The sequence below is a fragment of the Scaptodrosophila lebanonensis genome, unplaced genomic scaffold, assembly GCF_003285725.1.
Source record: "Scaptodrosophila lebanonensis strain 11010-0011.00,11010-0021.00 unplaced genomic scaffold, SlebRS2 tig00000001-arrow-pilon, whole genome shotgun sequence".
NCBI lineage: Eukaryota > Metazoa > Arthropoda > Insecta > Diptera > Drosophilidae > Scaptodrosophila > Scaptodrosophila lebanonensis.
This window is the reverse complement of record NW_022060529.1, coordinates 10,550,474-10,564,148: the sequence shown is the minus strand read 5'-3', so window position 1 is coordinate 10,564,148 and position 13,675 is coordinate 10,550,474. Positions and strand designations below refer to the sequence as shown.

The 13,675-nt window shown below is 40.8% G+C and overlaps 7 protein-coding genes across 8 annotated transcripts; 3 read left to right on the top strand and 4 right to left on the bottom strand.

The window, feature by feature from the left end:
• Positions 1-14: 14 nt before the first annotated feature.
• LOC115624515 (4-coumarate--CoA ligase 1) lies at positions 15-2,037 on the bottom strand. The gene is made up of 5 exons (XM_030519233.1): positions 1,860-2,037; positions 1,595-1,802; positions 1,350-1,536; positions 1,176-1,292; positions 15-1,115 (listed from the first exon to the last, which is right to left on the bottom strand). Exons 1-5 carry the CDS (start codon positions 1,998-2,000, stop codon positions 158-160), a joined length of 1,611 nt encoding a protein of 536 aa, XP_030375093.1. The 5' UTR covers positions 2,001-2,037; the 3' UTR covers positions 15-157.
• A 1,229-nt stretch (positions 2,038-3,266) lies between these two features.
• Positions 3,267-5,106, top strand: LOC115629037 (putative ATPase N2B). Of its 2 annotated transcripts, XM_030525348.1 has the most exons (5): positions 3,423-3,500; positions 3,565-3,769; positions 3,828-4,430; positions 4,493-4,753; positions 4,816-5,106. In XM_030525348.1, the coding sequence occupies exons 2-5, from the start codon at positions 3,692-3,694 to the stop codon at positions 4,936-4,938; spliced, it is 1,065 nt and encodes a 354-aa protein (XP_030381208.1). In that variant the 5' UTR covers positions 3,423-3,500; positions 3,565-3,691; the 3' UTR covers positions 4,939-5,106. The 2 variants fall into 2 exon arrangements, with proteins under 2 accessions (XP_030381202.1, XP_030381208.1); XM_030525342.1 differs by having other exon boundaries at positions 3,267-3,769.
• Positions 5,107-5,475: 369 nt separating this feature from the next.
• On the bottom strand, positions 5,476-7,061 carry LOC115634800. Its single transcript, XM_030532708.1, has 2 exons — positions 7,035-7,061; positions 5,476-6,162 (listed from the first exon to the last, which is right to left on the bottom strand). The coding sequence occupies exons 1-2, from the start codon at positions 7,059-7,061 to the stop codon at positions 5,476-5,478; spliced, it is 714 nt and encodes a 237-aa protein (XP_030388568.1).
• A 648-nt stretch (positions 7,062-7,709) lies between these two features.
• LOC115629465 (probable nucleoporin Nup54) lies at positions 7,710-10,436 on the bottom strand. The gene is made up of 5 exons (XM_030525939.1): positions 10,191-10,436; positions 9,358-9,735; positions 8,925-9,291; positions 8,305-8,866; positions 7,710-8,239 (listed from the first exon to the last, which is right to left on the bottom strand). The coding sequence occupies exons 1-5, from the start codon at positions 10,243-10,245 to the stop codon at positions 7,883-7,885; spliced, it is 1,719 nt and encodes a 572-aa protein (XP_030381799.1). The 5' UTR covers positions 10,246-10,436; the 3' UTR covers positions 7,710-7,882.
• Positions 10,437-11,094: 658 nt separating this feature from the next.
• LOC115621497 (bolA-like protein 2) lies at positions 11,095-11,407 on the top strand. Its single transcript, XM_030515168.1, has one exon. The coding sequence runs from the start codon at positions 11,122-11,124 to the stop codon at positions 11,383-11,385; it is 264 nt and encodes an 87-aa protein (XP_030371028.1). The 5' UTR covers positions 11,095-11,121; the 3' UTR covers positions 11,386-11,407.
• Positions 11,408-11,540: 133 nt separating this feature from the next.
• On the top strand, positions 11,541-13,109 carry LOC115621480 (mevalonate kinase). The gene is made up of 2 exons (XM_030515144.1): positions 11,541-11,671; positions 11,735-13,109. The coding sequence occupies exon 2, from the start codon at positions 11,813-11,815 to the stop codon at positions 12,995-12,997; it is 1,185 nt and encodes a 394-aa protein (XP_030371004.1). The 5' UTR covers positions 11,541-11,671; positions 11,735-11,812; the 3' UTR covers positions 12,998-13,109.
• On the bottom strand, positions 13,024-13,646 carry LOC115621487 (transcription elongation factor SPT4). Its single transcript, XM_030515157.1, has 3 exons — positions 13,520-13,646; positions 13,294-13,456; positions 13,024-13,236 (listed from the first exon to the last, which is right to left on the bottom strand). Exons 1-3 carry the CDS (start codon positions 13,586-13,588, stop codon positions 13,118-13,120), a joined length of 351 nt encoding a protein of 116 aa, XP_030371017.1. The 5' UTR covers positions 13,589-13,646; the 3' UTR covers positions 13,024-13,117.
• Between the last annotated feature and the right edge of the window lie 29 nt (positions 13,647-13,675).

Below are 13,675 nucleotides of genomic sequence, written 5' to 3'. Positions count from 1 at the left end.
TAACACTCAGGGGCTAAATAAAACACAATTTATATTTATTTACACAACATAAACAACTCTTTCCGATTAGATGGTTCCTTCTTTGAGTACCTGCTTATGCAACACTTTTGTTAAGCACGTGATATCAGAGTAAGTACCTCTTATTCTATACATTGACTCATTTGCTATCTGCAGTTTGTGCTACAAATAATTCCCGTGCCGCTTTTCGCATCGTCTTGCCATTTACGTTGGCAGGCAACTTATCGGTGAAGCGCACGCCGGCATTCAACTGCTTCTGCACTCCATTCAAGCGCTTTGCCACATGCTCCACGATCTCGCTGGCACTTATCGGTCCTCCGTCCACCCGCTTTACCACCAATGCACCGGCTGCATCACCATGCCGTTCATCGTAGATGCCCACAACACAAACATCCTGCACTTGCGGCAGCTCGGTAATGACATTTTCGATTTCCGTTGGCCAGTAATGCAAGCCCTGGAACTTCAGAATTTCCTTCTTACGATCCACAATATACAAAAAATTCTGATCATCGAAATAGCCCAGATCACCAGTGTGGAACCAACCCTCAAAGTCCTGCATGCGGCGTGTCTCAATGGAATTACCATAATAGCCATTCCAGGCCTGGTTGGTATGCACATATATCTCGCCCACTTTGTTGGGGGGCAAGTTACTGCCATCCTCGTCCACAATCCGAATCTTAACACCAGGTATGGGCTTGCCAGCCGAGGCAGTATTGCTCAAACCAATATTAATTGTTATTGCGCCCACCTCAGTCATGCCGTAGCCCGAATTGAACATGGCACCCTTACATATTTCCTGGGCCCGCTGCAGTGTAGCCATAGACACCAATCCACCGCCATAGTTAAGCATGCGTATGGGAGCCAATGCCTCTGACGTGGCATCCGGACAAGTTATCAGGGCGGAGAGATGTCTTGGAGGTACCACGGCATAATTTATCTTGTACTTTTTCACCAACTGCACAAAGTATTCAGGGGAGAAAGGTTTGTTCGTTATAATACGAGTACATCCGAACACGGTGCTAAAGATGAATGCCCATAGACCAGTAATCCAGTCCAAGCTGCTTGATATAAATATGACGGATTCGCTGTTGACAAGCCTGCAGACAGTACTCAATTACATGATAACATATAACTTTGGATCAGCAAATTTAACATACATGCTGTCCTGTATTAAAATGCTATTTGATATGCAAACAGCTTTAGGCATGCCGGTTGTGCCAGAGGAGCAAAGAATAGCCATGGTTTGGTCACCACCAGTTTTTAATGGCTCCGGTCTAAGTAGATAATTTGAAAATTTCATCCTTAAAATACGTTTTATGTATCAAACTTACGTATAGAACATTTCAGTCGTTGTGGGATCCAAAAGGTGTTCAATATTTGGTATCCCCTCAATAGAGTCACTAAGAGTGTAAATTTCTGGATGCCAAGCTAATGTAGCCGCATGAATTTTCTCATATTCATGGCCATCGCAGAATATTAGCATGGGTTTAGTTATTTGAAAGACATGCCGAATGGTAGCTGAAGCGAAATAAAGCCATAAATATTGTACCGATGAAGGTTTCTATAATTGATATACTTTCATCCAGCACTGGATTGACAGAATGGAACGGTGTTGCATTCATTAGGCAGGCCACTCCTAGAGGCATTACATATGTAGTATTTTTAGCTGCTATACCAATGACATCTTTGTGATTGAGGCCCCGCTTCTTAAAGAATTGAGCAATCCGTATGGCCCAAGTTATACCCTGTCCATTGGTCACTTGAACGCCATCAATGTCGCTTATCTGGAAATATCCGTTTATGTAATATCATCCAAGTCCTTTTACATGATTTCTACAAACCTGGCACACATTTTTAGGCCAGTTCTTCATGGTGTTAAATATCACCTTTCCTACAGACGTGTCGTAATTGTAAATGGAACTGCGCTTCGCCCCACTCCAAATATTATCCTTCTCATCGTAAAAGGTGGGTATGCCTGCCATTTTGCGTTCAAAAAATAATCTGACCGCAAATACGTACCAATTTAGTTCAACTATGCACCACCGTCATACGAGCAGTCGAATTTATAATGTCGGCTGGAACAATCAACTCGTGCGAAAGTTGTGTTGTGGAAATCCAGGCTGTTAAAGCTTCAAGTGGCTTCCCCACAAGTGGCTAACACTTGTAACGTCTTATCTATAGTCGTGTGATAGCGTCTGTTCAGCTGCAGTTTTAAAACAAATGTAAGTATGACCGAAGTTACACGACATTTTGATATTCCTTTTTATTATACATATATAGACCTACTTCCAATACCTACAGCACACATTTTTTTACATTTCTAATTGACTGTTGATCTCTCAATTATATTGTAAATTCCTTCATAGCTTTATTTATTTATAACTGGGTCTATGTCATTCCTTATCTCAATTAAATCACGCAAACTGTACAGGAAATGTTATAAATGCCATAGCTCGCTATCAATGCCACCTTACTCGACTTAAGCTTTCAATAACATTTCATAAGCCAAATTTATAATCTACGGCTATAGAAAAAGACATTGGCATATGATTGGGAAAATAAAATACAATGCATTCTCAAACGATGATTATAACAGCTGTTAAATTCGTTGCAATTTTTTACCTAATTCATGCAATATGATACTAATAATAAATTATTTTCCAAAACCATTCATATTGGTAATCTATTTTTACCACCCTGGAAGACTGTGAGCTATCCGTGGGGTATTTTTGTGTTGTGCACCTCCATAAATTGATTATCGGTTATGTTGATTCTTCTGACCTTTTAGATCGTCTTAAATCAATAAGTATCTTTCAGTACCACAAGAAATTTTTGCTTCATCTTCTAAACTTATTACGCCCTGTATAATTCTTTTCTCTCTACTGTATACTCTGAATCGGACTCTTTTTTTCCGCACTAAAAATATCTTTAAAAATTAAAATTACATACATTCATACATGATTATCATTAAGTCCTCACATATTAAGTGATAAGTATAAATTAAATACCGTATTTCAAATTGATTTGGTCAACGCGTTTTCAAATTATGTATGCCATAAAATTTAGAAACGATAAGAAACATAATGCATTATTTAATTTTGCGCGCCCACACATTAACGGTTGTTGAATGAACAGCTGTTGCCGTAGTGAATGGTAATATGTTCGTTAGCACCTGTGAATGACAGTAGATTTAGGTGCTTGGTTTTGGTCAGAACGAAGATTCGCGGTCAATGGCAAGCGGAAGTATATTTATATAACATGTTAAGCTGACAAAAAGTATTACTTTAGTCCATTAAAACTTTAAGATATAAATCTAAATAGCAATATAATGTTACGTCACCATGTTGACTTCGTTCTCCGCTGCACCTTGCAGCGAAGCAAGGCAAAAATACTGCTACAGGCTCAGGTGCCTCCGGTTCTTACGTGTCAATGCCAGCGCTATCTTAGCCCACTGGCGGAATACCAAGAGCGTGTAAAGGCAGGTAAATTGATGGCCGATGAGAGGCAGGAGAAGACAATGGAGCAGCTTTCAGCACTGCATAAAAGATTGCAGGGTTACCAACCAAAGGAGCATACGTCTGCTGGCCGCGGGGGCTTTTTTGGATCTCTCTTTGGTGGTAAGAGTGGCGAGGACGACGAAGCTGATGATTTGAACGCAGGCAGCCATTCGCCAATGGGCCTTTATATCTACGGCAGTGTGGGAGTGGGAAAAACAACACTCATGGATCTATTCTACGATTGCTGCAAGGAGGTGACGAAGGTTTAACAATTAAGTCCCATCCCATTTTATATAATCCATGTGCTTGCAGATTGATCGAAAGCAACGTGTTCATTTTACCGCATTCATGACAAGTGTTCACTCCCGTATACACGAGGCAAAGGAGCGCCAGGGACCTATAGATCGTGCGTTCAATTCAGAGAAGCCTGCACCCTTCGATCCTACAAAGCCCGTTGCCGATATAATTGCGCGCGAGTCCTGGCTTATTTGCTTCGATGAGTTCCAAGTGACGGACATTGCCGATGCCATGATACTAAAGCGTCTATTTACCCATCTGTTCAACCACGGCATAGTCATTGTGGCCACAAGCAATCGTCATCCCGAGGATCTGTACAAGAACGGCTTACAGCGAACCAATTTTCTGCCTTTCATTGCACTTCTGCAACGCCGCTGTCAGCTTAGCAAACTCGATTCAATCGATTATCGGCGCATCGCCCAGTCAGGTGACACAAATTATTTTGTGAAAGGTCAAACCGATGCAGACGCCGATATGAATCGAATGTTCAAAATATTGTGTGCCGAAGAGAATGACGTAATCAGGCCTCGCACTATCACACATTTCGGCCGCGATCTGACGTTTCAACGCACCTGCGGCCAGGTCTTGGATAGTACCTTCGACGAGCTGTGCAATCGCGTGAGTATAGAATGCCTTATTTCTAAAGCATTTATTGATATAAGTCCTATTCTCAATGACAGCCATTAGCAGGCAGCGATTACCTGCAAATCTCTCAATTCTTTCATACGGTCCTAATACGCGATGTACCTCAAATGACACTCGACATTAAGTCGCAATTGCGTCGCTTTATAACGCTGATAGACACACTCTACGACAATCGTATACGTGTCGTTATTTCCGCCGACAAACCGCTGGATAGTCTTTTCCACTTAACAGATGATCCCACACCCATGTCGGATACTGATCGAGTGCTAATGGATGATTTGAAAATCACACATTCGGTGAGTTACTAAAAGATGATGGCACAGCCTTATTATTTGTTTACAAAATCCCGTAATTTCAGCAAGCGGAACAGTCTAGCGTTTTTACCGGCGAGGAGGAACTATTTGCCTTTGAACGCACAATTTCACGCCTGTATGAGATGCAGAAGCGCGAGTACTGGGAGCAATGGGCGAAGCATCGTTAAAGCTCAAACATTTCAACAAGCAATAGCAAAATACGGCAATTGAAACTTAACATTTCCTAGTGTAGCTGTCACAAATGCTTGTTAACTGCAATCATAATTATAGTATTGTAGCCAAGCTAACTTGTTTTTATGGCGAAGCAATAAAATATATTTTTTATCCAAAGCCAACCCATTCAAAATACTTTTTAAACTCCTACCAAAATGTTTGATTTGTTAACTAAATTATACTCAGTGAACAATATGCACCAGAAATAATAGCTTATCATTTATGAATCCCCGTTAAGCAAATTGTATCAAAAACATTATGTTTGCCTAAATTAAAACAATATAATTGTCAAACAAATTCGCATCGGTTTATACTTGTAAACCTTTTTAGAATTCACGATGTGACTTAAGAAAGCATATTAATTCCTATGATGTTGTTTCAAAGTAAAAACAAATAATTTACTAACCACATATAATCGGCTATGGGAACGCAGATATTTTTCAATTTAGAACCCTGTTATAATTAAATAACACTTAATCTGATACTACAACTTAGGCCCGCTGCGCAGCCTTATAATTATAACTGATCTGCGCAGGTGCGGCCATTAAATCCTCGTCGGGAAACTCTTCACCATGTTGCAACAGTCCGCTAGATAACTGCTCCCTGTGAGGTTGATTGTCGGGAATCTTGACCTGCATATCAACAGCAAAGAAGGAGTCATCAAAATTGATGCGATTGCGCTCGTCCTGCTCTAAGTATATAGCCTTGGGTGCAGCACCACCCATGGCCTTCTCATATGTGTTTAACCACTTCAGGTTGACGTGCTTTGCGGCGGCATTGAACTTTTTCGGAGTCTTCTTTGGCTTAGCGGCATAGAAGTTTTGCTCCTGCTGGGACGGGTGCGGTGGCGGGACTATTTTCTCCATATGACGACTTTTGGCATCGAGTTTGGGATCGACGTAGTCGAATAGCGGCAGGTAAAAGTTATAGGGTTGATCTGTGGGTGGCAACATATGCTCTTTGGGCTGCGTTTGTTCTTGTTGTGATACAAGAGCCACCGCTCCGTTCTCTGGACCAGAGGCGAAGATTTCGCCCGCACGTCTCAATAGATTCTCCAAGCGCTCAATTGTGATAATATGAGGGTGCAGCAGCTGAACATCATCCTGTATCTGGGCACGGCGTGCAGCAGGCCGTACTGTTGTGGCTCTGACGTTAGTGCATAACGTGCAGCATATCAACTGGAAGAAATAATGATGATGATCTTAGCAGAAAACTAAAAAATTACCAACATTTTCATTAATTTGTGAATAAATAAATGAATAATAAATGTTGAGAATAATAATTAGCTAATAATGTTAGATATATAGCAAACAGCTATTATTTTAAATATGCCTATAAAAAAAAAATATTAAAAAAAAATAACATCTAGCTAGAAAATGGAACACGAGCTTCAGGCAAAACTCTTAAAACCGAATACCTCAATTGTATTTTGGAATTAACATGTGTTTTATTCAATTTTATAACCTCGAGTAAGTAATTACAAAAACTTTTAGTGGAAAAATCATCTAAAAGGTCAATAAATATTAATACCTAGTTATTTGAAGAGCCGTAATTGGCTTTAAAAACTTTCCAAATGAAAACGATAGTACTACTTGTATTTAACCTTTTATTCCTCTATCTTAACCCGCTCATTTCAATTACTGGCCTTTAATCGTATTTTTAAACAAAACATAAAAAGCATTTTCCATAAAAAAATATAGTTACACATGAACATTTTGTGCACTACAATAAAATCCTAGTACATTACAAGTTTTAACGTTCGATGGCTAATAATTAACAATCTCGATACGAGTTTCTAATATGAGTTGAATTTGGCAATTCTTTTCTGACAATCACATATTTATCCTTATTTGTTCGTAGAATATTAAAAACAACGCAATGCGATAAGGCTTAAACACTCAAATGAAACTATACTATCAGACCAGAAAAGGTCACCATCAGAAACAATTTTATTTCTTCTTATTCCAAAGCACATTTAATAAGTTGCATTTCATGAAATTAAGTTTGTCTGTTGCCAAAAAATGCATTAATTTAGCCTTGATTCACTCACAATTAGTAACCGATTCGACTTGAACATAATGTAAAGATTAAGATTCACTTTAGTTGTTCACAGATGCGTTGCATGCTCCAATGCACAAGATTGAGTAAAGCCGCTTAAGCCTCAACATGCCCATTTATACCCCACATAGGTATGGAAAACGGAAGCTCGGAAGTCTCCACAATGCAATGAGCGAGTATAGTAGTTAGATGGGAAATTTCAAACGAGTTTTCAGTTTTTCAGTTGTAGCAGCAGGCAAAAAATTAAAAATAAAAATAAGTAACGAGACAAACTGAAAACTCACACACACGGGCGATCATATGTGCGATTGTGATAGTTCGGGCCGCATAATAATGTTAATATAACAGACAAGCACAAGACGCCCGGAGTTGAACAAACTGGATGCTGGTAGCTATCTCACGAACCTGCACAACTTGTCACTGGTAATGAGTTCGAATCAATTGTAGCGTGCGCAATTGCGTCAAACGGTCAAGTAATCGTTGCAAAACTGTCTACAAGTATGTTGTTGCAGTTTCTGTTGCACTTACTGTCACTAAAGAGAGTGAAACAGTTTTCAGAAAAGTCGGCCGTTTGCTCCATCGAGGGTACATTGACACCGGCGCATAGTTATGATAAAAAAGCGACAACTTCGTTTTCACACAATTTCCGCCGCATAATGTGAACCCGTTTCGATTGTTACTATTTCTTTATTTGCGTGCTGTTGTCGAGTCAGCTATAAAAGAGCAAGTTCAAAGTTACAGGAAATGTAAAACAACGCCAATCCACAGTCAAATGCCAAAAAGTGATCATTGACTCTTATTTTTTTGCTATTGTGTGCATTAATAAATAAGTTTTGAAATCTAATGGCTGTTTGTTGATGCCCGACGAAGTTCTGGTAATCCTTGCATGATTATATCCAGCGACTTTAAGTCCTTGTTTATGGTTTCACTTAAAACTTCCATGGCACGCTGTTGCATGTTCAGGAAGGCCTTCATATCATTCTCGGCCTCTTTATCTAGAATATATTCGGTGCTGCCAATGGCAGAAAATTGGTTGCGCTTCATGCGCATCTGTGAGAGCAACTCGCTGAGCCTGCCCCTAAATTGTGTGGGCGCCGAAACAATGGCCTGCAGGTTCTGTAATTTGGTACGCAGCATCTCCTCCTCGGGTGAAAGCGATGTCCCCACCTTGCGTGTGTACTCCTGTTTCACCATTATCTAAAATAGAGCAGCAAATTTATATATTTGCCAAACTTATATTGTATTTAATAGCCATTACTTACTCGTAGTATCCGATGACCTAGCTCAGCCAGCTTGCCTTTGTGCTCGAGTATCTTGGCATTGACTGCAGCATATCTTTGTCGCAATTCAGTCAGTTCACCCTCAACCTTTTTTATATAAAGGGCATGGGTTTCGGCCTCATGTTCCTGGCACTTGACACGCCATTTTAGATCGTTGAAGCCAATCATAGGCACAGGTATGTATTTTTTGGGATCGGGATTTTCTAATTTAGCCTGACTCCAAAGCCGAGGATCTACGCCAGGTGGTGGATTCTCTAGATAATCCTTAAGTTGATCCTCATCAGACACCACGAGCGACAAAACTTCCGAAACACCTATATTCGTAAGTTGTTGTTTTACGTTCCCCTGATTTAAATAGTTCGCCACGTCAGTGGATAATATACGCTTGCTTTCGTTCGGTGCATGCGTTTGTTTCTCCTCAACATATATAATCATTTGACACTTTTTATTATCCAACTCTTTTAAAGTATCAATGTGCACTAATAGGTTCGGTTTGCTGCCAAACAAACTATGCAGAGTTTGCACAACTTGTTGCTGCTGCGGCCTGAAATTATAGAATACTTGAGTTAATCTACAAATAATATTTGAAGAATAACACCTACTTGACGGCAGCAAGCTCTTTATCAAAATTCAGCGCAACCAGTCCCATTTTATTATCCTTGCCTGGCATCGTAATATATCCGATTGCCTTAAATCGACAAAGATAGTTTTCTTGCGTTATATCGACCGGTGCTGCGCTCTGCGAATAGAAGAGCTTTCCGGTACCCCACAAGGCTTGCAAATAGTTCCATTTGGCCACAATGGTGTCACGCTCATCACCAAAAATAGAGACATTTAAGATAGCTTGCGCAAAAGCTTCGTCTGAAGAAATGGGCACCGGCTGCTGTTGTTGCTGGCCCATCATGAAATTTGTATTACCGAATCCGCCAAATCCAGGAGTTACTGTTGTGGCTGGAGGCTTGCCAAAAGCTAAAAAATAAAGCAAGATAAACTATATGAACAATTTTATTTTTGAATAATCAGTCAATTACTTACTGGAACCAAATGGAGTCGTACCAAAAGCTGACTGGGTTGCTCCAAAGCCACCAAATGTGGGCGCCGTTGTCGTCGTTGACCCAAAGCCAGCAAACCCACTTGCTGGCGTGCTGCTCACAACTGTATTCTGTCCGAAGCCGCTGAAGGCTGGTGGGGCCGTACTAGTTACGGGATTACCGAACAAACTGGTTTGACCTGGCGTGGCAGTTGCACCAAAACCACCAAAACCAGTGCCGATTGGCGCTGCGACAGAGGTTGTTGTGGGTGCCCCAAAGGCGCTTGGTGTTGTGCCAAATGCTGGCGCTGGCGTTCCAAACGCAGGCGCAGCTGCTGCATTCTGCGCGGGCGCACCAAATGATGATCCAAACAAACCGCCCGCTGTCGAAATAGATAAGCGCAATACATATGTATATATATTTTTCGAAGTTCATGCGGCCGTTTCCGGCCTTAAAATCTTATCAGTTTGTAATTATAGTGTCTGGGGCAAACATAGCTTTAGTTTAGTTTGAATCTTTGGTTAGTGAACGCAATGCCTATACTGCTTACATTCCTGTTAGTTTTGGTGCTCGCACCTATAGTTTATTTCTTGTATATCATTCACAAAAAAAAGTAAGAATAGAATAAATCTATATACATATGTATGTATGTATGTACATACATACATATTTTCATATCAAAACAATTTCAAATGTTTATTTCAGCATAAGCCCAAAGGATATACATGTGCGCAACATTAAGGAACTCCAAACATTATTAGCCTGGCCTTCCAGTAATAAACCCCTTAAGTACTTACAAAAGGCAGCCTGATATAAAGAAAAATGGATTAGACTTACGTTTAGCCGGCGTGCTCGTTGCGCCCAGCGATGTGTTGGCTCCAAAAAAGGACATGACTAATAGTTTTAATTATCCGTCACTTTCAAATAATTGTTATGCTCCCCAGGGGGGCTGGGACTGTTTCTTAATGTACTAACTAATAAATTTATATGAAAAGACTTGTAATTTCACAATACACAATGTATATAGAAATTTGGCGCAAGACACCGTACCAATAAATAAGTGTTGAGAAACGATGTTTATGTGCACGAATCAACCATGCTTAATTGACGTTCACACTGTCGAAATGTTGCATGTGCCCAGAGAATTTGAGTTTCCACTTCAGGATCCGTTTATGTTGTATGCCAAATGAACATTACATGTGTTTTTTTTTATAAAATGCACATAATAAACGTTTAAAAACCATTTTTATTTCATAAATTAGTCAATTTTACCGCTGACGATTAAAATTAAAATACTGTTTTAATGGCAAGAATATTCTTTTCATAGAAAAATTAAAGCTAAGATCTCCGTTGCAATTTAAACACCGTTCGGAGAGCATCTGCTCGAGTGCTTGAAATGTTCTCCGAGCGGGGTTCAAATTGCAACTCTAAAACGTCACTGTTCAACTTTATAAAAGAAATCAATGTAAAACTTTAAAGACAAGCAAACACTACGAAATAACTCGCGTGGCAATTTCCACTTTACCAATAAGTGGGCGGCCAAATAATTCCACAATACCCAAGGGTATCGTGGTAACTTAAAACCAAAAAAAAAAAAAAAAACTAACATCTGTCACTGTTGTCTAATGTAAATGTACATGTGTATATTGTCTGGCCACACTTGATTTAAGGTTAAACGTTGTCAAAACGCACCTTAAAAAGTATTCTCGACTTTTACAACACTGAGATTGTACATTGCCTATTGCCGGTGTCATTTTAATAGCAAAATATGAGTCAATATACAGTTAAAAATCTTGAAGACAAGCTCAAAGAGCAATTGCAGGCCCAATACGTGCGCGCAGTAGACGAATCTGACGGCTGTGGAGGAAAATTCAGCGTCATTGTTGTCTCAGAGCTATTTCGCGGTAAGCCGCTACTACAAAAGCATAGATTGGTCAACAAAGCTCTCGCTGAGGAGCTTCAGCAAATTCACGCGTTCTCCCAAAAGACATATACTCCTGAAGAGTGGGAGAAAGTGCAGCAAGAGCAATAACAACATTATAATACCTGTTGCGCGTACATACATTCAAATACATACATACATTCGTTCATGTGTTTGTGGTTGGGCTTAAAACAGGTATAAGCTCTAGCTTGAACGAACAAACGAATCAAGAAACAGTTGAGCCAGAGAAAGTGAAAGGGAAGTAGATCAAGAGTTCAGCGCTTACCAAAAATAAGAATTATATGTATATGTATGTACGAGCACTAACTACGACCAAATAACCAAGTTGCATAAAATATACAAAAGACGAATCACGTAATACTCCAAGAATTTGAACGTGAGCACGCCATTTTCCACTCAAATCCACGAACTGAAACTCATTAGAAATTCAAATTACCAGATAAAAGATAAAAAGTGTACCCGCAACATTAGCAACATAAGAGGTGACGCGTCGTGTTACTTCGCGGAAACGTCAACAATGCTGAAGTTTCAGATACATGCACCGGGAAAGGTGATTCTCCATGGGGAGCATGCTGTCGTCTACCATAAGCCCGCCCTGGCCGCTGTCGTTGGACTGGGAACGAAGCTGCAGCTGCGCACGCAACCCGAGAGCCAAGTAGCAAGTTTTCAATTGGAGGCGTTAAATTGCACATTGGAGATACAACTGCCCGAGTTCAATGCATTCCTGAGCAAGTTCCGTAGTAAATATCCAGGCGATAAGCCAGATTGTACAGCCAAACTATTGGAGGAGGTGCGTGCGGAGGTGGCAAAGCAGCTGGAGGGCAGCGGCAGTAACACACCCAAGCAACAAAGTACACAAAAAGCCTTCGTATCAATATATTATTTATTGGCGGGTGCTGTGCTCTCGGCACCTAAAAATCCCACGTTGACCCTGCAATCTGGTTTCCAAGTTAAAATTGAAAGCGAGCTAAACGTGGGCTCTGGCTTGGGCAGCTCCGCTTCGTATGGCGCTGCATTAGCTGCTGCTTTCCTCATCTTGGCTGGCCATTTTGGCAAGGAAAGCTATATCCGCGAGGAGAATCAGGCCCTGATATCGCAATGGGCCTATGAATCGGAGCGCATAAGCCACGGAACACCCTCTGGAGTGGACAACACTGTCTGTACCTACGGCGGCATGCTTAAATTTATCAAAGGGCAAGGTTTTCAGCCACTGCACATACACAAGCCGCTAAATATCCTGCTGGTGGATAGTCGAGTAAGCCGCAGTACTGCGGACATAGTGGCCAAAGTCCGCCACTTGGCCGAAACGTTTCCGCATCTGATTGAGGCCATTTGGAAGACCTGCGAGGAGTTGGTCACAGCGGCTATTCCATTGTACGAGAGCTTTGGCAATGCCAAGGACGACAGTGAAAAATTCGAAAAGCTAGAGCGATTGTTTCAGATTAATAACGACCTGTTGAAAGCTATAGGGGTAACCCATCCAAAGCTGGAGCAAATATTTACTATAGCTTTTAAACGTGGCTTCTTTTCCAAACTAACTGGTGCCGGCGCTGGTGGGTTTGCTATTGTTTTATTGCCGGAAAACTACGAACAAAACGAAGTTTACTGGAAGCTGAAGGAGGAATTGGAGGCGGCTGGTTTTGGTGTGCACGCTACCACAGCTGGCGGAGCAGGATTACGTGTGTCGACTCTTGAGGATTGATACGGCAACGGGAAAATGACATTTTGTTGAACTTAAACTGTATTTTTATTAGTATTGTATGTATTCGTGGTTTCATTACTTGAAATAAATTTCACATATTTTATACACTCAAGGGGCTCTTTAGCGCTGACTTCTGTCGCGAGTCTTGTACGCAATTCCTCTGTTTTTCATGTCCCGTATAGTTGACTGTGGCAGTGTACCCGAGACGGAGATGGCATAAATGCCCCGCGTGAAGCGTGCTGTACGAAAAAAATGTGTATACTAAAGGGGTCCAAGTTTTGTATCGAAAACCTTACCTAACCGCTGCCATTTCGCCACCCAGGAGTCTGTGGGGGTTGTTAATGCGATAATGCCATCGAAATTGTTGCTTGTATGATCGTAAACATTATCTTTGTTATTTTTCATGCGTAAAAATTCTTCACAGTTTTCACAACCGTCCGTCTCAAATTGATCGAAGCTCTGTAAGAAATATTTAAATGTATGTAGGAACATCAACCTAATTTAGGCAATGTTTTTTGTTACCTTAACAAGTGAGCACACCAGGCAGGCACGCAGACCTCTCAAATCCTTTGGTATTGTGTCAAAAGACATCTTAATGTATAAAAAGGCAGGAAACAAACAGAAACAGCTCGGAATGAAGCTGAGTCGGTGCGGTCTGAACTAAATCCAATGACTGGT